The 22,685-nt window shown below is 36.4% G+C and overlaps 1 protein-coding gene across 3 annotated transcripts in view; it reads left to right on the top strand.

Moving 5' to 3' along the window:
* Positions 1-22,685, top strand: part of LOC139955968 (uncharacterized) — a 595,985-nt gene that overhangs the window by 516,029 nt on the left and 57,271 nt on the right. Inside the window, exons 41-48 of one of the 3 annotated variants that reach the window (XM_071955174.1) lie at positions 3,734-3,868; positions 5,470-5,625; positions 6,562-6,696; positions 10,934-11,275; positions 12,972-13,232; positions 14,942-15,076; positions 18,191-18,346; positions 19,269-19,403. In XM_071955174.1, coding sequence (XP_071811275.1) covers positions 3,734-3,868; positions 5,470-5,625; positions 6,562-6,696; positions 10,934-11,275; positions 12,972-13,232; positions 14,942-15,076; positions 18,191-18,346; positions 19,269-19,403 — 1,455 coding nt within the window. Of the gene's footprint in view, positions 1-3,733; positions 3,869-5,469; positions 5,626-6,561; positions 6,697-8,305; positions 8,723-10,933; positions 11,276-12,971; positions 13,233-14,941; positions 15,077-18,190; positions 18,347-19,268; positions 19,404-22,685 lie in introns of all 3 variants that reach the window. The other 2 variants (XM_071955173.1, XM_071955175.1) reach the window with 2 other exon arrangements.

The raw sequence follows: 22,685 nt of genomic DNA, 5'->3' as shown, positions 1-22,685 counted from the left end.
AAACACCTCTCCTTCTGAGGCCCTGTAGAGGCAGGAATCACATTGGGGCGACTGCTTCAGGCCATAAATGCTTTGCTTAATTAGTTTGCATAGAAGGTGTTATTGGCCATTGACAAAACAAAACCCTCTGGCTGTTACATATGTATGCACAGGTCTCTCCAAGGCTGCCATTTAAAAAGGCAGTTTTCATGTCCATCTGATGCAGCTTCAGTCCGTTCTTCACTGCTAAAGGCTGTGGCAGTTCTAAGTGATTCAAACTTGATCACTGGGCAAAAGGTTTCATCATTCTCATTTCCAAATGTCTCAGAGAATCCTGTTGTCACAAGTTGAGCTTCGTACCCTTCAACTGAGCCCTCAGCACCAGACTTTGAACACCCACTTGTTGCCAACTGCCTTTCAATCCATTGGCAACTTCTCTATCATTGTCATATAGAGATTTCATCCACCTTGCCCATGGCTCTCTGCCATTTGGACTCATCTGGGCTAATAAGTGCTTCTTGCTCCCTTCTCAACTACTGCAACTCAACTACAAACATAGCTAGAGGTTACTCTAAAACTAACTTCAAGCTTAAGAACCAAATATGTTCTGCTCTTGAGTAAATGAAACCATTCTGTCAACATATAATTACATATAACATTCAAATTAGGAGCATTTGCATATAAATATAAAGTATACCTAATATGCGATGTCATTTCATCACTACTCAACAGTACCAGCCCTTTCTTGAACAATTAACCACCTATTTATAATGAGAGCTAAAAGCTTGTATGTTAATATCAGCGGGTAAACTCTGGGATCACATGTGTGCCTGCATGTGTGTTTTATGTGGCTAACAGGAACAGTTTAGTTTTATTTAACAAACTTACACAATATAAAATGCCCTACTGTAGTTCAGGTAGGCATGTGGACATGGCCCTCCTGCTCCCTTACCTTAGTTTTACCTTTCTACAGGTTTCAGATATCTTAGGTCTTAAATTTGCAGTCACTAAAATCTCCCTTTAATATTTAATATCTTGAAGACAATGGTGCAGAAATCAAAGCAACAATGTATCTATAGGCTCTACCCCGGTAGTGCAAGGTAAAGAAGAAGGGATCAACTCATGCTCTTGCTTATAGTAGTTAAACCTGGTGCATAATGAATATGGATGCTTTATATTACAGAAATAAAAAGGTTTAATGTGAATAAAAATTTAATTCCAGTAAATTTTTTAATAAGCAGAATTAAGTAACTATTTACATTCTGTGCAAACACATATAAATTTTGAACAGACAAATGCTGCCATGAGTCATACTAGATATCATATAGTTCCTATAATGACTTCATTCAAAGAAGTGAAAAAGGCAGCTTTGGAAAGACAGAGCCATGCATGGTACTGTACGTATTTCATCAAATAAATATCTTGCCAATTAATAATAAATAACAGCTTAAGTGAATAAAGGGTGGGAATTTGCACAGTTGCATGGAAGTTCTCACTGTCAAAGGTTTTGCAAAACAATTTGATCTAGAAAAGCGTTGAATGGATTCTTGCCAGTCTATTTACACAAATCCTATTCAGTAGGTAGGTGATGCTGACCTTTTTTGTATAGTCCTTTTTTGTATAGTGCTGGTATAGAACTGAACAATATACCACCACTAACTACTGTGCAACCACCACAAAAGTACATTGTGTAAAGTATTTCAGGCATGTCGATCAAACCTGCCCATAGATACAGTAGGCATTCCTCAAGTTCACTGAGCATTAATAAGTTGTTACTTGATAGCATAAACTACCCCAAGTACTGCTTTGTAGGGCCTTGTAAGAGCGCAATGGCGATTATTGATATTAAGTCTGCGAGGAGGATTATCAATTAAGAACGAGACGCGCTCAAATTTAGGAACGAATGAGTTTCGAATAAGTCCGCTCAAGAGATTAATATAATGCACAGGCGTGAATAGGTCATATCAGCTGTTAACATTTCCCTGTGGTTTGCCGTTGCCACATGTTCTGTATTTGAAATTTGAATACAGTATACTATAATTGAATAATCACGGCGCAGTGGAGTAATACGTAATTTGGTACGTACTTCTCCGTACACCACTGCGCCAGGACGTTCAGTTATGGCACATAAATAGAATACTGTATTCAAATTTCAAACCCAATCCGTACCACTTCACAAACCCTTCAAATGGATGAGCGAATGATCTTGCTAGTCACTGTTCTACTGCTGATGTCTAATTTGAGGCTAATCCAACATCAAAGGCATTTAATGTTAGGTCTAAAGACATACTAAGGTCTATGCATAGGCTAGTTTAACTTCATTATAGGATAGGCCATACGTTATGGTTTTAGCCTTTAGTTAAATTGCCGTTTCAACCGATTCTAAATCATCCGTTTCGAAATTAACATAAAATTACCAATTTAGCCTCTTAAAAAACCTGTGAGTTGGAGTTGTTAGGTAGTGCTTTGGTAAAGAAAGGTAGTAGTCTGATACTTGAACAAACAAGCACAACATAGGTATGCCTCACCGATCTGTGCACTAAGACAGATTGGTGCCGTAGGCCTATTGCACGTTCAAAAATATACCCGCCAAATCGCAACTGGATAGAGCGGATATTATAAATTAACCGGAAAAACTTGGTTCACCATAAGTCCGCGACCGTTCACATTACAATTATTAAGAATGCAAGAGGGCTTGAAGAAACCCTGATAAGAGGAGTATTCTTAAGAGTGCACGCGGGGGCTTGAAGTAAGAGTACATGAGCGTTCACACTAAAGGAATTATAATCGTCCTTGTGGACTTGAGGTACGAGTGCGTTCTTAAGTGTGAACAAGGCCCAGGATTCATCATACCGTTGTAAACACAAGTGTTCGATCTTCTACTTACCTGTGTAAAAACAAATTTGGCTTGACCACTGAGATAGTACACTTTGTGTTTAAATCATGAATTTGTGTAGAGTAGCATTCAGGATGGCTAGCATTCTAACTGCAAGGTAGATATTCAATCTTGACTGTTTTTGGCCCAAAACAGGGGACTCGATCTATAGGATGGTATTTACTTTAGGCAGGGAAGATCGCAATGTGTAAAATTGTAGTGTGGGATGAGATACTGACATACATAATGTATATCTGTGCAATCAGTTAAGACTGGCGGTTGAGTTTACTGAAATCTTCATGACTGATAACATTCTTTAAGTGTTCATATTTCATGCACTGACTTTTTTGTACAAATAACAATGGTTAGCTATGCAATCTAAATGGTGTGTATGTGCATGTATGTGTTTGTGGTATATGCCTTGCTCATAGCATGATGAAAGACAAGACGAATGTCTTTTTGGCATACAGTTACAGGTACCCCGTACCAAGTAGATAAGGTACAATATGGCTAGTAATTTCAAATAGAAAATGCTTAGATGCAACTTACAAGGCCTGGGAAGTGCCATTTCCAGCGATCTTGGAGGCATTTTTGGCCAAACTTTTATTGAACGCTTCGCACCATACCATGGTGGCACTAAGCTTAGACAGTTTGCCTACAGGCTTCACCTTACATCAAGGATAGCATGTTGTATGTTTAAATAGATTTGATTAGCAAAAACTTTGAAATACATCAAGGATACCATGTTGTATGTTAAAGATTTGTACTGTAGAACCTTTGTATTTCCAATACTTTATGAAGAACAAAATGTATGAAAACAAGAAAGAACAAAATGCAAACTGATTCATCAATGTTATAATATATTCCTTTACATTTTAGAATGTCCAGAGAACATGTGGAGTCCACCTGACTGTACTAATACATGTGAACCTTGTATCAACGGAGGAGTTTGCTCAGATTTAACTGGTCTGTGTCTTTGTCCTCCTGGATTCAGTGGAAACAATTGTGAAAATAGTAAGTTTATTAATTAATTGTCTTAACAATTAACAATGCATGATTTTCTTGTTACTGTAAGTACCTTTACCCTCAAGCAGCACTTAGCAAAGAATTGCTGAATCAACACTGATTAATAATGTGCTCTTCACTTTCAACTCTTGTAGTAAAGAAATGTTAGGGATGATACCATAATCAGTCACTCAATAAACATGTAACTAGATGCTCTCAATGTTTGTTATGGTTTACTAAGATTAATTGTACTATTAAATTCAAGTTTGATCTTCAGCTGGATTCAGGAAATAATATCAACATTAAGAGACATTCACTTGTAATTTAAGTATTAATTTTGAATTAACCTCAATCTTATCAGCTGTTCATGATTACATGTCTCTGGCCAGATTGTGTCACCGATCTGGTTTTTGTTGTCAGAAATCTTGCCAACATCAGTTCTAACTTTACTGCTTATTAGTGAAGCAAACCGCAGATAGCGAGAGATATTACAGATTTAAGTACCTTTGTCTCTGCCAGACAGGGTTTGCAGGAGAAAATGATAGCCATTCCGGAAGTCAACAGACAAACACAATAAACAATCTCTTTGATCAAATTTGGACACATGAAAATACTGTATGTTGCAAGGAATCGTGATGTCAGATGGAATAAATGGCTAACATGAAATTCTTCAAAATGAAATTCAAACCTTCTTACACACCAGGGGCAACAGTCTCAGCCAATACAGTAAGATTACAGATAATCACTCTTACACAAAAATAATGTGAAATACATAGAAGAAAATACAATAACCAAACAAGCAATACTATAGTGTTCGTGACAACTCTGAATACAAACCGAACTGTATAATGAACACAGTACATCTCTTTCACACTAAGTTAATAATTTTTGACAGTGTTCAAATACAACTCGTGGTGACACAGAAAAACTAAACCAATATAACACTGCACTATGCTCAACTGGTGAAAAATTCTTATCTTACTCATTTAACTGGTGAGGTATTCTGCTCATTGGCTTCCATAATAGCTTGGGAGTAAAACGTTAAAGACCTCAATGCTCTCGCACATCTTGTCTTGCTAACTTGGGTTGGCTTCCCACCACCAGTGCTCACTATCAATATTACCGCCATATAATATATACCTATTTGCTTTAGTTGAACTTGTAATTGTATCAGGGAGAGAATAAATCATCTCCCAATCAATAGAATGTTTTAATCATATATTTGAGTGGAGCTTCTTGGATTATAAAGCCTGCTTCAGAAATAGCCTACCAAGTAATTATCCCCAGGGGCAACGATATCACCATCTCTACCAAGCTGTAGGGTATATTTACCATATTACAAAGGCGAGTGGAGTGTCTCAGTGGGTTAACGCCGGCGCCTTTCAATCATAAGTTCCCGAGTTCGAGTCACTCCAAGATGAATGTTTGTCGTCCAGTTGCAGAGTTGTTGACAATTGACAATTCATAATCATGGACGTTAAATATAACTCTAAGAGACTGACTTCGGTCAGCTTGAGGCTTTGATAAGCCAGGCAATGATGGCTTCTTCACAAGTTCCTGCTTGCAGGAGGATCTAAATAACATAAATACTATCATATTTTCATCAACAGTTCATGGAAGGAATGTCTTTGGTCAGAATGCTGAGTATAAATGTGATGATTCTGGTGATGACCATGCTGATGGATGTCAGGGTGCAATCATCTGTTATCCTGATCCTCTTGGCTGTTTCTGTCCTGCTGGCTATAAAGGACTAAACTGTACAGAAGGTATCAATACTACTTTGTTTATAAGAAGTTATGACAAACAGATTGTTGAGTCGATTAGAATAGTCACCAATATAATTGCTTAGAATAAATGATAGGCTGTAGATACAGACTCTATATCGATGAGGTCTTCCTTTCTTTGTATCATGTTTAATTATTTTCCTGATATATGTTTTGATTTGGAAATATTAATGTTAATCATATTAGTGAAACGTGTGTGAGCTGTCCAAAAACTGTTGTTAACAACACTTTTGGCATATGAACATCAAGTTAGGGTGTGTGTTAAGCTATATGTGTTGATATGAACATACATGTCATATTACTTAATTTATACACTGTAATTTTTTTTTCTGATTTGGTATCTTTGTTGTTGAAACATGGTAATAAATATACTGAAATTCCTGTTCTGACGGTGAATTTGCTCTTTAATATTTTATTTGAAGAAGCTTCCCAAAAGGAAGATATTACATTCATATTGTTAAGTGATAACATTGTATTTTTATCATTCTCTTTTATCTGAATTTTTAACGCGTCGTAAAACGGCAAGAAGCTATACCGTTTATCTTTCAATGCTGACAATAGTTTCAATGGTGTTAGTGGTGTCATCATTCAATAGACTCCATTTGTGGCTTCTGTTTTTGGTAGAGACAGCTTCCTGATATTTGAAATAAGGGAGATCATCCAATTATCCATTCTGCAAAATTGGAAGAAATGTCACTTTTATGACTAGGTACTGTACCTTGTAGGAGTTTGTTGACTTTCATTGATAGTATATACATTCTATCACTTTGCACATTACAGGTCTCTCAGAACGATTATTTTAGCAGTATAGATCATATCTGTAATGTGTGCTCTTTAGTTTTCTGATATCACAACCATGTTTCAGTACTTCATCAGCAATGTCATGACTTACATTTTACCTTCTTCAATTCTTTCCAGAGTGTGAAACAGGGACGTTTGGCGCTAACTGTAAACAGGAGTGTCATTGTGCAGATAACGCTCTCTGTGCTTTAGACACAGGTGTGTGTGGAAACAACCAATGCAAGGATGGCTGGAGAGGAACAAACTGTCAATGTATGTATTTTCATTATGTCATTACTGCTATATGCTGGTAACTGAACAGTTATTGGAGCATGGATTTATCTATATTGATGGATAATGGCAATATTTATTTAACAGCCATTAATTTTTTTCATGCAAATTAATGAATAATTTTTACTGGTGATGTCTGCATCATCCTAGATGGCTGAGGAATGTCAGGTGAGTGGCCTAATTTCCGTACACAAAAGTTTACTTCTGTTTATTCACTTCACTACGCGTGCATTTTTACAAATCGCACATGAAAATGCCATCAATATGCGCAACCTGTTGAATAAAATGCACTTCAAACAGTATGAATACTCACTTTAGGTTAAAAAATGCCCAAAGGAAATGCGTATTGCAATAAATACGCACATAAATATGTACACTAAACGCACATGGAGGCACCACTCGTGTGAAACTGCTGTATTAGCATTTTATGCGTTAAATATGAAACAATACAACATGATACAGCCAATATGCACAACCTGCTGGCTAATACACACTTCAAGTGAATATACATTTCAAGTCAAATATGTACATAAAACATAGATACATTGTTCACCGTTAAAGCTAAATATGTACATAAAACATTCATACATTGTTCACCTCTAAAGTTTATCCAGTCCAGTCTTGGTTATGCATAGTTTATTATGTTGTTTCTAAAGACAATTACTGTATAGAGGAAGAGAGATGGGTAGGGGGCATATTTCAGGGAAACAAAACTTGTTTAAATTTGTCGCTTGACAAAGAACAGCAATGACAAATGACCTTGTTCTCCATTGGTGGGAAGCACTGGTTCCTGTTTAGTTAGTATGAAATTCCAAGACAAGTCCGAAATATGCACTTCATGACATAATGAAAAGTCCCCAATACACATCTGCTCACTCTGGCTGGGCATCAGTCTCAAATCGAAACATACCAATTTTAAAATGACATGAATACCAATTTTCTTCGACTTATACCAATTTATAGCAGCTTAAATTGACTCTTATCGATTAAAATTGACATCGATTAAAACTGGTAGATGTCGATTTAAATTTTCTTTATAACCTGCAGTTTAAATCGACATATTGATTTAAGTCGACAACTACGAGATTAAATTGATGATATGTCAAATTACATTGGTGTTTGTCATTTTAAATCAACGTTATACCAATTTAATTCGATTTTTACCAGTTCAAAATCATCATATACTGAATTGAATTGACATATACTTATTGAAATGGATGATACGTAAAACAAATCGGTATATGTGAATTTAAATCGACATCTACCAGTTTAAATGGATGATATGTTTCCATGTGCTCAAGTTTTCTGCCAGATTCCAATTAAGACACAGCTGGCCTGGTTGCTCTAGTTGACAATAATTTGCACAATATTTTATATGTAACAGGAACAACAGGTAGTGGAACAACACCTGTTTCAGCTGTATCTACTGATACACCAGCCAGTCTAGTTACTGAAGATGCAACAGGAACAACAGGTATTAGAGCAGCACCTGTTTCAGCTGTATCTACTAATACACCAGCCAGTCTAGTTACTGGCGATACAGCAGGATCTACAGTTAGTGGAGTAACCCCTGTCTCATCTGTATCTACAGATACATCAGCCAGTCCAGTTACTGATGGTACAACAGGAGCAACAGGTAGTGGAGCAACTCCTGTCTCATCTGTATCTACAGATACATCAGCCAGTCCAGTTACTGATGGTACAACAGGAGCAACAGGTAGTGGAGCAACCCCTGTCTCAACTATATCTACAGATACATCAGCCAGTCCAGTTACTGATGGTACAACAGGAGCAACAGGTAGTGGAGCAACTCCTGTCTCATCTGTATCTACAGATACATCAGCCAGTCCAGTTACTGATGGTACAACAGGAGCAACAGGTAGTGGAGCAACTCCTGTCTCATCTGTATCTACAGATACATCAGCTAGCCCAGTTACTGATGGTACAACAGGAGCAATAGGTAGTGGAGCAACTCCTGCCAGTCCAGTTAGTGGATTTAATCGCTCAGGTATGTTTTTATAAGATAAAGATAGGGGCAGTGGCGGAGCTAGGGTTATTGGCACGGGGACGAGAATGGTCTGTAGGGGCGCTTTTGACACTATCTTAGCGGAGCACCACCACAGTTTGGCGCGGAGCATACAGAAATTTTTTGAGTAAAGATATTCCCTAAATCGCCGGAAATGACCCTTTCCGGGCCTTGCTAATTTGCATATAACTCTGGCTGGGCATCAGTCTCAAATCGAAACATACCGATTTTAAAATGACATATATCAATTTTCTTAGACTTATACCAGTTTATAGCAGCTTAAATTGACTCTAACCGATAAAATTTGACATCGATTAAAACTGGTAGATGTCAATTTAAATTTTCTTTATAACCTGCAGTTTAAATCGACATATTGATTTAAGTCGACAACTACGAGATTAAATTGATGATATGTCAAATTACATTGGTGTTTGTCATTTTAAATCAACGTTATACCAATTTAATTCGATATTTACCAGTTCAAAATCATCATACAGCTGAATTGAATTGACATATACTTATTGAAATGGATGATACATAAAACAAATCGGTATATGTGAATTTAAATCGACATCTACCAGTTTAAATGGATGATATGTCAAATTAAATTGGTAGAAGTCAATTTCCTTCGACTTTTAACAGTTTCTAGCAGCTTAAGTTGACTTCTACTGATTTAAATTGACTTATCATCAATTTAGCTCATTTACATATTGCAAATCCCTATTTTAATGATGATGTAACTGAAGATGCACTTGATGTTTACGCACACAGTATATCTGAAGAGCGTAAGTTGTGCATATTTTGGGCGAAAGAAGCGTTTACGCCCAAAGATTTTTTATGTGTATTTAGCTTTACGTTCAATATGTGCGCAAATGACGCACAGTGTGCATACCAACTTTTATGTAAGGGAACTTAAATATTCAATATAATCAATAACAATGGGGCTTAATAACAACAAGTGTAAACATCAACTTTAATATGTACGTGCCAAATCTACAATAGTACATTAACAGGGAAATTCCTCTGCTAGCACACTGACTACTTCAACCCATGCACAACTACTTACTTAGATCACAGGTTGCCATGACAACTAACACTTTTGCCAGGCTGTACGCCCTAAGCATTCCCTGGGTTTAACAGTCTGGTCAGATGGAGTCTGTACCAATTACGAGTGACTAAGACTATCTAGTGAGCGGCACAGATCACTGGTAAACTGGCCTTCTTATAGAGCCAAGAGCAAGAGTATCCTAAGATAACACAACTCCCTGCCCAGCTCAAATATAGCGGATACAGATGATCAGCTTACTGTTATGGGGGACACAGTAACATCATACTTAACAACAACTAAAGCACCAGGTGTAAACAACTTAGTGATGGTAGTCACAGGAAATGAGCTCATAAACAAGAGGTGCAAACAATGGTCACCTATTTCCAGAAGATCTCCATCTTCTGGGAAAAGCTTAGCCCTTGTATTCTTTGTACTCTTCTTGGTTCACATGGAGAACAAAGCAATGTCATTCCAAGAATAAAGGTATTGTCATGCCAACATCCTGCAATGAAATGACAGGCTATCGAACTCCATGAGCACCAAGAATTTGTAAGGGGAATCTATCACAGGGAGGGGAAAATCTAACTTCTAGTAGGTGCAATCTTAATGAAACAATAAGGGTTGCACTACACAAGCCTGTGTATTGACTCAATTGATTGTTGATCAACAAAACTATCATTGCTCATTTTTTGCCAAAGGTTTATTCCTGTGAATATTCCTCAGAATATCAATGATGTGATCTTAGCTGGGGAACTGTGGTCAAAACACAATACATGCTGCCTTGACAGATATCAGCATGTGTGTGTTTATCATACAGTGTTAATAGTTTGTATTGTTTTGACTATGCAATGGCCATATTAGTTAGTTAGTATTACCAAGCTAGACTATATCCTCAACTTGGAAAGTGATAGCTACTGTATGATTCCACAGTTGCAGTTTTTGAGATTCAAATCATATTTATTCGATAGTCACAAGTAATGGTGTCATATGGATGGTTATATATGGTGATATTTCTCCACAATATTTGATAATTCTAGTCATAATTATCATTATTCATCTCTAATTCATTGAAGCTTGTTGGCTCAGAGTCTCCTGCAGTCTTTGTGAAATTGTTAAACATGTGTCATGTTATTTCCTGTTACCAGATGAGTTTAATCCTCAGTATGTTGCTGTTGTAAGGAGTCCTGTAGCAACCACAACAAATCCAACTACCATTGAAGTATACACAGGTGGTTACCAAACAGCCAATGTAACATTTGATAAAGCAGTGCTTCTTCCAGGTGGAGCAGATTCTCCGGGTTATATGTTTACACTCAATAGTCCTAGAGTACCAGATGAAGCAATGACAAACATCAACAGTGAACCTGCTACTCTTACCCTACCTACTACCATGGAGACAGCTGCAAGGATTGGTATCTACACCATCACTGTAACAGAAGATGAAAGCCCAGCTGTTGCATGGAGGGTCTTAGTGACAAATGAAAATGGTATGTGAGGGTATATGTGAAGTGAAACAAATTAGTAGGAGGGACTGGACCATACAATAGGACAAGATATTGCACCCATACCTTGCTATAGACACAGTGCAGATTAACTCTTTGAAGAAGTCTATAAGACTCCTCACCCATCTTTACATAAACCATCATGCAAGGGAAAGCTACCACCTTCATGTAGAGAAGGATATACTTTATACACGAATATCACTCACAGTGTAGCCTTGTAGATATGTCATGGAAGTTATTGACTATGCTTTACATCACCGAGGAAAGCTAATTAAATACCGCTGTGAAGGCTTAAATAATCCTCCAATCTATTGTTATTCAAACGTGTCATCAGATTTGATGATGAAATGAAATATATATGATTGTTCTACAAGATATGTCCATATATAGGCATGCATTAGTTATTATATGCCATTTATATGCTAACCTTGTTTGCTAAAACTGCAACATAACTCCATTGATGCCTGTCAGTTCAGTAAGCTACTGTCCATTAGTGCTCAAATTGGGGATATTGTCTGCCTGGTGAGGGGTGGGAGGCGGGAAGGAAGGGAAGAGTTCTTTGTTGCCATGAGATCTTGTAATGGTTTACCGTAGGTTCTTTAGTTATTTTGCCATGATCCGATCATAATGTTTTTCAGTTCCAATGACCTTTGACTTCTTATAATTCACACTATGACATCATCACACATTGAGACAACCACTTTCATGCATACATCTGCAAGTATGAATTCTGTCAACCTTGCAGTTGAGGAGAAGTTCACAATGCACCTTTTCTTTCTACAAAGTTGGTCAAGTTTAGCCTTTGACGAGCTCCTTTGTGACCATTGACAGTTTACATTGATTAATATGATATAAACTTTGAGTATTATTCTGTACATGGGTTTGAGGGTTTTAATCACTATTGATATTGGTAGGACCACACATATAGTTATGGTGTCAGTCTAAATTGTATGTGGATTGTTTATGTTTCTGTGTGCATCATGCCTCGTTTGAAACACTGTATATTACAGAAATTGATCCTTGGAAGGGTATCAAACAATACATGCATTCCCTATATTGAATTAAAAATAGCTTGCTGTTTATTATGGAGTTCAATAGTCAGGTGAGGTCAGCAAAGGTCTAATCTGAAAACCTTGCAAACATGGTATCTCTAGAATGGAAATGTGCTTGCATCTCATGTAAATAAAACATATCACAAGATCACTATGAAATTGTGTAAGCATATCTGAAGAAGGAATTTATCCTCATTATATCAGATTCTTTAAAACTTGTTATGTTATTGCAACCTGAATGCATTTTGTGCATTTATGTTTGGTAGTTTAAATGTTGACTTTTGAGTGTGTAAGGTCTAACAACCCATTCAAGGCATACAACTACCAACTGTTAAACTTCATTGATCTTAATCTTTAGAATGAGTTTCTGAAACTTTTTCTTGATGCACACACACAGGCAAGTACCCACACAAGTTCATCTGCATACCTGTTTCAATTTTTGTTGCCTGATCATTAAGCAAGTACTTAAACTAAAATAATCAAAAATTGAAGAAACACATATTTGAGATTGAAGACAGATTTACCAATGTACATGGCAATAATTGCAGCAAAATAATAGTTACAAAAATTTGTAACTACAATAGACTGTGTGCTGGTATCACTACCTAACGGTCTTAATTTCTTCTCAGCAACTATTAAAGCTTTGGAATATTCCACTGGTGCATCAATGGGCGATAGCGTGACTGTCATGGTTGAGTCAAGCGTAGATACAACAAGGCTTCGTTGGAGGAGAGATGGAGTTAGGAATCCAGACGGGGCAACAGGCAGCTCTTGTGTGGGAAAGACATCTTGTGGTGATGCTAGTGCTTTGAAATCTGTTGTCTTTGAGAGCCAGGAAAGTGGTCAATACAATAATCAAGTCCATGCCATCATGAATGTTATTGTCAGAGGTGGGTATTTCTTTTGACTTTCATGCTTGTGTGTACTATCCAATGTAGTATTCCTCATTACAATACTTATAACACTGAATGGATATTTAATAAAATAAAATCCAGTTTCTAAAGGAGACACTATCCCAAGCATCTTCAATGGCTTAAATGACAGGAATAATTGTGAAAACGTTGTGTAGAACGCTTAGAAATATCATGTTAGCGCTTTCGTTAATCTCTGATGTCGTAGTGCCACTAAAATCTAAAACATATAACTCTCTCTTTGTTTTCATTTTTGTATAATTTCTTGCTGAACTGAGGTGAAAGGAGTCTATGGGATGGTGATGCTATGTGTTTGTGTGTGATGTAATGTGGAGAATATCGCCTGCAGCTTGGTAGAGATGGTACTATTGTTGCCCCTGGGAAATATGATTTGGAAGGCTATTTCAGAAGCCTAAATCCAAGAAGCTTCACTCAAGTATATGATTCAAACATTCTGTTGATTAATAGATGATTTATTCTCTCTGTGATAAAATTAAAAGATCAATTAAATGCTGTAAAATTACTTGATGATACATTGTGTGAAGTATTTCATGTAAGAATGTAGTATAGGATGAGATACTGATATAACTAAAGTGTGTATATAGGCAAACAGTTTAGACTGACTGTTGACTTTACTGACATCTTCATGACTGACACAATTCTTTAAATGTACTTATCTCGTTTACTCAGTTTTGGTTCAGATAACATTCATTAAGATATCCAAATGACATGTGTATACGTGAATGTTTGTATAGTACGCTTTGCTCATAACATGATTTCAATATCTAAAATATAAAATGGATCTCTTTTGGATAATACAGATACCCTATAATAACTAGATAAAGTAATCAGCAAAATGTCAGGGTATAAGGCTGACTGGGTAGAAGAATGTTAACAAAATCATATTGTTAACAAATTATTTAAATTTGGTTTGTAGCACCTTGAGACTTGCATAACATCAAGGATAGCATGCTGTATGTTTAACATATGGTCTGTTGAGCTTTGGTCTGTCTGTAGAGTCTTTTAAATAAATCAAGGATAGTATGTTGTTGTTTAAGATTGGGTATGTAGACCCTTTGCATCAAATCAAGGATAACATGTTTTATGTTTAAGATTTGGTCCGAAGAGTCTATGCATTACATGAATAATAGCATGTTGTATGTCTATATAGCTTTGGTATGTAATACCTTTAAATTAAATCAAGGATAGCATGTTGCATGCTTAAATTTTGGTTGGTACAAAACCTTTGCATTGCACCAAGTATAGCATGATTTAGGTTTAGGTTTTTCAGTAGAGGCATTGTATTATATGGAGGATATGATGTTTATGAATTGATCTGTATAACCTTTGTATTACATCATGCACAGAATGTCTTATGCTTGGATTAATTTGGTAGCTAGAACCTTTGTATTACATCAAGGATAGAATGATATATGTTTAAATACAGTGGATACAATAACACTTTTCTATACATCGTGACTAACATGCTAAGGTCTGGAGAAACTTTGTATTGCATAAAGGATACGATGTCTGTTAAAGATTTGGTCTGAAAAACCTTTGTATTTCCAATACTTCATGAAGAACAAAATGTACTAAAACAAGAAAGTACAAAATGTATGCACTAAATTAATCTCTGCAAATTGATTCATCAATGATACTGATATATTTTTCACTCCTTTACATTTAAGAATGTCCAGAGAACATGTGGAGTCCACCTGACTGTACTAATACATGTGAACCTTGTATCAACGGAGGAGTTTGCTCAGATTTAACTGGTCTGTGTCTTTGTCCTCCTGGATTCAGTGGAAACAATTGTGAAAATAGTAAGTTTTTTAGCTAAATTGTCTTAACAATTAAAGACCAAATATGGAGGCAATTTTTGTTGTTGAGATTTTCCATTAATTTAGGAGTTTACATACCCATAATCAACATGTGTAAAAAATAATCTTCGAAAACCTACTATAACCCATTAAAAACGACCACGAAAATGGACATTTTGGGTAGTCACGTGACATGAACCTCTGGAATGTCTGAAAACAGAGATTGACCCAAAGGAGCCTCTGGTCACCGTGTGATGTCAAAGTTTGTATACCGCGAAAATCAAACGCTGATATAGGCACTGTTTGTACACAGATAGCGAACAATTGTACTGTTTTTGACTTCCAATTTCGAGCGTTTGAAAAGCTGTTAGCTTAAAACAAGAACACATGAAGGTTAACAACAAGTTTTAAGACAATTATAAGCAGAAATTTTAGTTAAATTGCTTATTTTATTAGCAAAATTTCCACTCAAATGGAGGCATCTTTTATATAGCGTAGCGTCAATAGGTCCGTACGGTACAATATACTTACATAGTACTTACTCGTTTTAATATCCAAAAGTATACAAACACAGAAAAAGTATCCTGTCAATAAACAAATTTAGCAGTGAATATCCTAATCCACGTTTCTTGTTCAATCCTGGGCGAAAAACTACCGTGAGTCTGTGTAATTCCATAGAGTTAGGTCTAGTTGAAACAGGCCTTGACCAGTACTAACATCACACAATCACAAGACAGTCACTAACGAAATAAAACGTCCGATCGCTACATACTACCGTTTTTATTCAACTCCTTGGACCATGCAGATGTCGGAATAAACAGAACGGACAATAATACACATGTATCACGAACTCACGATACTGGAATACAACAAATGAAATAGATAAATCCTAACATGGCTATTTACACATGCTGTGAGCCAACGCTGGCGAGAGTTGTAACTAACTACCGTACATGTACTAACAATGCTATACCCTTGGCACGGTATATATATACGGTCATCTCTTACAGTAAATATATTACTGTCAATTGCGTGATATAATGTTACATGTAAGGACGTCCAGGGCGTGTTTACGGTCAATTTCACATTAGCTATGTCCGACCATGGTCCGACACAGCTATCGACAGTATATAATTTTCACAGAATGAGACATTTGCAGCATACACAGAAGCAGGGTCATGCATGTGGACTCATGGGCATGAGATACTCCGGGTGCTGAAAAATCTTTCCGCGTGGATCTCAAAAAATTGATCCAAAGTCTGCGGCGTTTTACGTCGGTTCTTTTACTCGGAAATCTAAAAAAGCTGATGCTTTTGTTGGATGAGGTATAACTGCAACCTCCAACAACACAGAATTGTGACATTTTGAGGAAAAAGGAGTAATATCGTTGATGTTTTTGGCAGCTCAAGTATACGACTTTACACACTAAAAGTATAGTTGTGAGTGAGGTATACAAACGTTGACGTCACATGGTCACCTGATGTCTTAGGAATGTTTCTGGAATGTCTGAAATAGAAGCTGACTTTTCGTTCCATTTTTCACTTATTTATCGTCCGAAATTGGTAAAGTTAATTACAGCAATGTAATTGGAGTCAGTTAAGGATTACATACATGAAAAATGGTGGGATTTTATGTTCATCGAAAAGTCTCCATAGTTGGTCTATGCATGATTTTCCTATTACTGTAAGTACCTTCACCTTAAGCAGTACTTTGCAAAGAATTGCTGAATCAACACTAATTAATAATGTGCTCTTCACTTTCACCTCTTGTAGTAAAGAAATGTTAGGGATGATACCATAATCAGTCAATCAATAAACATGTAACTAGATGCTCTCAAAGCTTGTTATGGTTTACTAAGATTAATTGTACTAATTCAAGTTTGATCATCAGCTGGAGGAAGGAAATAATATCAACATTAAGAGACATTCACTTGTATTTTAAGTATTAATTTTGAATTAACCTCAATCTTATCAGCTGTTGATGGTAACATGTCTCTGGGCAGTTTGTGTCACCGATCTGGTATTTGTTGTCAGAAATCTTGTCAACATTAATTCTAACTTTACTGCTTATTAGTGAAGCAAAACGCAGATAGCGAGAGATATTACAGATTTAAGTACCTTCGCCTCTGCCAGACAAGGTTTGCAGGAGAAAATGACAGCCATTCCGGAGGTCAACAGACAAAACACAATAAACAATCTCTTTGGTCAAATTTGGACAGATGAAAATATATTGCAGATAATCACACTTACACAATAATAATTTGAAATACATAGCCTAGAAGAAAATACAATAACCACAAAAGCAATACTAGTGTTCGTGACAGCTCTGAATACAAACCAAACTGTATAATGAACACAGTACATCTCTTTCACAGTGAATTAATAATAATTGACAGTGTGGTGACACAGCAAAACTAAAACAATATAACACTGCACTATGCTCAACTGGTGAAAAATTCTTATCTTACTCATTTAACTGGTGAGGTATTCTGCTCATTGGCTCCCGTAATAGCTTGGGAGTAAAACGTTAAAGACCTCAATGCTCTCGCACATCTTGTCTTGCTAACTTGGGTTGGCTTCACGATCAATATTACCGGCCGCCATATTATATATACCTACTGTATTTGCTTGTTTCCAATCAATATCAGCAAGTAATTTAACAGCATGTGGTTGAACTTATAATAGTATCAGGGAGAGAATAAATCATCTCCTAATCAATAGTATGTTTTAATCATATATTTGAGTGGAGCTTCTTGGATTTAGGCTTCAGAAATAGCCTACCAAATCATTTTCCCCAGGGGCAACGATAGTACCATCTCTAGCAAGCTACAGGGGATATTCGCCATATTACAAAGGTGAGTGGAGTGTTAGCTCAGTGGTTAACGCCGGTGCCTTTCAATCATAGGTCCCGAGTTCGAGTCACTCAAAGACTAATGTTTGGCGTCCAGTCGCAGAGTTGTTGACAATTGACAATTCATAATCATGGACGTTAAATATGAATCTTAGAGACTGACTTCGGTCAGCATGAGGCTTTGATAAGCCAATGATGGCTTCTTCACGAGTTACTGCTTGCAGGAGGATCTAAATTACATAAATACATACATATTTTCATCAACAGTTCATGGCAGGAATGTCTTTGGTCAGAATGCTGAGTATAAATGTGATGATTCTGGTGATGACCATGCTGATGGATGTCAGGGTGCAATCATCTGTTATCCTGATCCTCTTGGCTGTTTCTGCCCTGCTGGCTATAAAGGACTAAACTGTACAGAAGGTATCAACACTACTTTGTTTATAAGAAGTTATGACAAACAGATTGTTGAGTCGATTAGAATAGTCACCAATACAATTGCTTAGAGTAAATGATAGGCTGTAGATACAGACTCTATATCGATGAGGTCTTCCTTTCTTTGTATCATGTTTTATTATTTTCCTGATATATGTTTCAATTTGGAAGTATTAATGTTAATCATATTAGTGAAACGTGTGTGAGCTGTCCAAAAACTGTTGTTAACAACACTTTTGGCATATGAACATCAAGTTAGGTTATGTGGTAAGCTACATGTGTTGATATGAACATACATGTCATATTACTCAATTTATACACTGTAAGTTTTTTTTCTGATTTGGTTTCTTTGTTGTTGAAATAGGGTAATAAATATACTGAAATTTTGGTTCTGCCAGTGAATTTGCACTTGATATTTATTTGAAGAAGCTTCCCAAAAGGAAGATATTACATTCATATTGTTAAGTGATAACATTGCATTTTATTATCCTTTTCTATCTGAAATTTATAACGATTCATAACATGGCAATGAACTATACCAGTTTATCTTTCAATGCTGACAATAGTTTCAATGGTGTTAGTGGGGTCATCATTCAATAGACTCCATTTGTTGCTTCTGGTTTTGGTAGAGACAGCTTCCTGATATTTGAAATAAGGGAGGTCATCCAATTATCCATTCTGTAAAATTGGAAGAAATGTCCCTTTTATGACTAGGTACTGTACCTTGTAGGAGTTTGTTGACTTTCATTGATAGTATCATTCTATCATTTTGCACATCAGAACGATTATTTTAGTAGTGTAGATCATATCTGGGAATGTGTGCTCTTTAGTTTTCTGATATCACAACCATGTTTCAGTACTTCATCAGCAATTTCATGACTTACATTTTACCTTCTTCAATTCTTTCCAGAGTGTGAAACAGGGAAATTTGGTGCTAACTGTAAACAGGAGTGTCATTGTGCAAATAGCACTCTCTGTGCTTTAGACACAGGTGTGTGTGGAAACAACCAATGCAAGGATGGCTGGAGAGGAACAAACTGTCAATGTAAGTATTTTCATTATGTTATTTGTACTCTATGTTGGTAACTGTGATTGCCCAGTGAGATTATAATGAGCACGTAATCCCTTGAACACACATATCTCTCACTTTAATCAAGTATAATCAACAGCTGATCAGAAGTTCTGGCAACAAGACGTTCTCATGTTACAACTTGTTTAAGACTTGTGTCTTTTAACATACTTAACAGAGAAGCAGAAAACAAACAAGAAACCTTTGCTATTCATTATGTGAAAGTAATGGGTAATGCAATTGACTCCCCGTAAACTGAACATTCTGTTGTTTTCCTTCATAGGGATGAAGACAGTAGGTGTAGCCTGTTTGCTTCGGTTTTATTGCAGACTTCTTGTTCCAGAATGACTTAAACAGGAAGGTGATTTGAAGTAGTTCTTCAACACTCTTTCTTTCTCTGGAATGCAAGTCGAAGCTATTTTTTATTTTCTACAATCACTTCATGTTGATCCTTTTAAAATACTAGGATAAAAATTGCCTTGCACAGCTAATATTTTGGTTCCATTTTGGTGCCTTGTTGGAAACAAAGGAACCTATATGGTCAGGTTAGTATGCATACGTGTGTATGTGTGTGTGCGACGGTGACACTTGCTTGGGTCCGCAATAACTCAACAATGGAGTGATGTATATTTTTGTATTAAAGATGCTATGTTGTTGTACAATAGTGAGAAGGTGTGCCTTATTGTGTTTGGTACAGACATTATGAATATTACATGAAGGCCTGCATGGTACATGTAGGTCTAACTTTTTTGGGACCATCTGGGCTCAAAAAACCTCGGAGCCCTTTTTCGGCAGGGTGTGCCTCAATTTGATTTCCACATCAAATGCATTTTGGGACATCTTTGAGTTTGTTGGGCCAAATATTTTTGGGACCATATTAGCCAACAGTTTTGGGGGTTCAATATTTTGGGGGAAAATATATTTTTGAGCCATGCACTTTGTATGAACCAAATATGTTTCGAACCATTTAGGCACAAACTCTTTTTTTTTGGGGGGGGGGGAGGGATTCAAATTTTTAATTGCAATAACTCCACAACCAGAAATCAGATTATATCCAACTTGGAATACAGTTGATGGTTAGTAGCTGTTACACATGTTATATTATGATATTTGGTGATGACATACAACACTTTAATATAGCAAGGAGCAATAGTGCCTATTGGTATAAGTAGTGAAAAGTGTACAATGTTCTTTCTTCTCTTCAAAATAGTTCCAGCATAATAAATCCATTCAGTTGTTACTTCTCGTTTAGATAACTACAATAGCGTACTGTTCGTCCACCCAGCCTGTGAAATCCACAAACTTTAAGCCATTCAGAATTCATCTGCTCGATTAGTCACAAAACCCAGGAAACATGATCCAATTACTTCCAGCATTGAGTGTAATACATGCCTGCCAGCTAAACAGCAAATCATTTTCAAGATTTATGCTTTGTTGTTAAAATTCTACATGGCGAGGGGCCAACCTACTTGAGTGAACTGTTGACATGACATTGTAGTGGGTGCATTTTTCTCTCGAATGCCCAGGCCCTTCATCAGCCATGTGATTACCTTTGATTGTGATTAATCCCAACTTAATACTCATATTTTCATCAAACTTTATTGACTAATCTTGTTTTTATTTGTCTTAACTTCATAGATCTTAGTTAATACTAGTTTCTTTATTTTATTGATTGATTTATTGGTTTTATCTTTCTTATGTGAAGTGCTTTCAAATATTCTTTCATGTAAAGCATTTAATTGCTATATTAAATTAATTACTATCAACACACTAGAAAAATTCTACTTCATGACCAGTTTTACAACTAAGACCCTGCACCTCGCCTGGGATTCTCCCATGGGTGCTCATGAAGCTTTCTAGTCACTTCGCCCAACAACCATTTCGCCCAACTGCCATTTCGCCCAACCAACCTGGTCATTTCGCCCAACCTTGATTAAATATGATACTTCAAAAGGAAACGTTCGGGAATTGTTAACGTGACAGGAAACTTGAGGATGGATCAGTGTGTTAGGGGTTAGGTTTGATAGTAAACGTTCGAATATTAAGGAATATTAAGGAAACGTGAAGTCCTTTACTTTGTATAACTTTAGTAAGGAAACGTTCTGGAATTTTTAACGTCACAGGATACGAACCGAATATTAAGGAATCTTGAGGATGGATCAGTGTTTTAGGGGTTAGGTTTGATAGTAAACGTTTGGGAATTGTTAATGTTACGGGACACGAACCGAGTATTAAGGAAAGTTGAAGTCGTGGTTTATTTGATTACAGATGTGATTACATATGTGGTTACATTGATAAAGTGGTTACATTGATTAAATATAGTACTTCAATATTACGGACGGGTTTAATATATATATATATATATATATATATATATATATATATTTTTTTTTTTTTTTCAATTTAATAAGGAAACGTTCGTGAATTGTTAGTCAGTAGGATGGATCAGGTTTTTATGAAGACCGATTTCCCTGTGTTTGTATAACATTAGATTAACACTATGTAGAACTAGATAAACACATAATTGCTGTGAACAATACCCTTGATTAATGCCTGGCGGACTTGATAAACGCTTGACCGAGGTCATCAAGCAGAACAATAGCTGTGGAATTATAAACCACGAACAATAGGCCTCCGATAAACGTCTGGTTGACCGGATTAAAGCTTGGCTCAGCAGAGCAATAACCGCGGATTACTGACTCACAAATGCAATGTCATCAATAATTGACAGTGATTAGTGAAATAGAAACGGTTATATTATTCCACACCGATTCCCCTTTGTTTGTATAATAATATAACTTACATATCATAATAATATAACTACCAATAATACAACCCAAAATAAATCAAATTGAACTAGTGAAATAGAAACGGTTATATTATTCCACACCGATTCCCCTTTGTTTGTATAATAATATAACTTCCGTTGTATGCGTAAACGCCTAAAGTAGTGTAATCCTCCCATTATACCTGAAATAACTGCTCAGACTCCGATCGATATCGAGCGGACCTCCCTTTTTTTACCTATTACGAAGTAACCTAACCCAAAATAAATCAAATTGAACTAGTGGAATAGAAAAAGTAATATTATTCTGACTGAATATTAGTAAAAATAAGGTTGGGCGAAATGACCAACATGGTTGGGTGAAATGACCATGCTGGTTGGGCGAAATGACTATGATGGTTTGGCGAAATGACCAGGCTGGTTGGGCGAAATGACCAGGCTGGTTGGGCGAAATGACCAGGCTGGTTGGGCGA

The sequence above is a fragment of the Apostichopus japonicus genome, chromosome 2 (genome assembly GCF_037975245.1).
Source record: "Apostichopus japonicus isolate 1M-3 chromosome 2, ASM3797524v1, whole genome shotgun sequence".
NCBI classification, from domain to species: domain Eukaryota; kingdom Metazoa; phylum Echinodermata; class Holothuroidea; order Aspidochirotida; family Stichopodidae; genus Apostichopus; species Apostichopus japonicus.
Note: the sequence above shows the minus strand (reverse complement) of the source record. Positions and strands in the feature narration are given on the sequence as shown.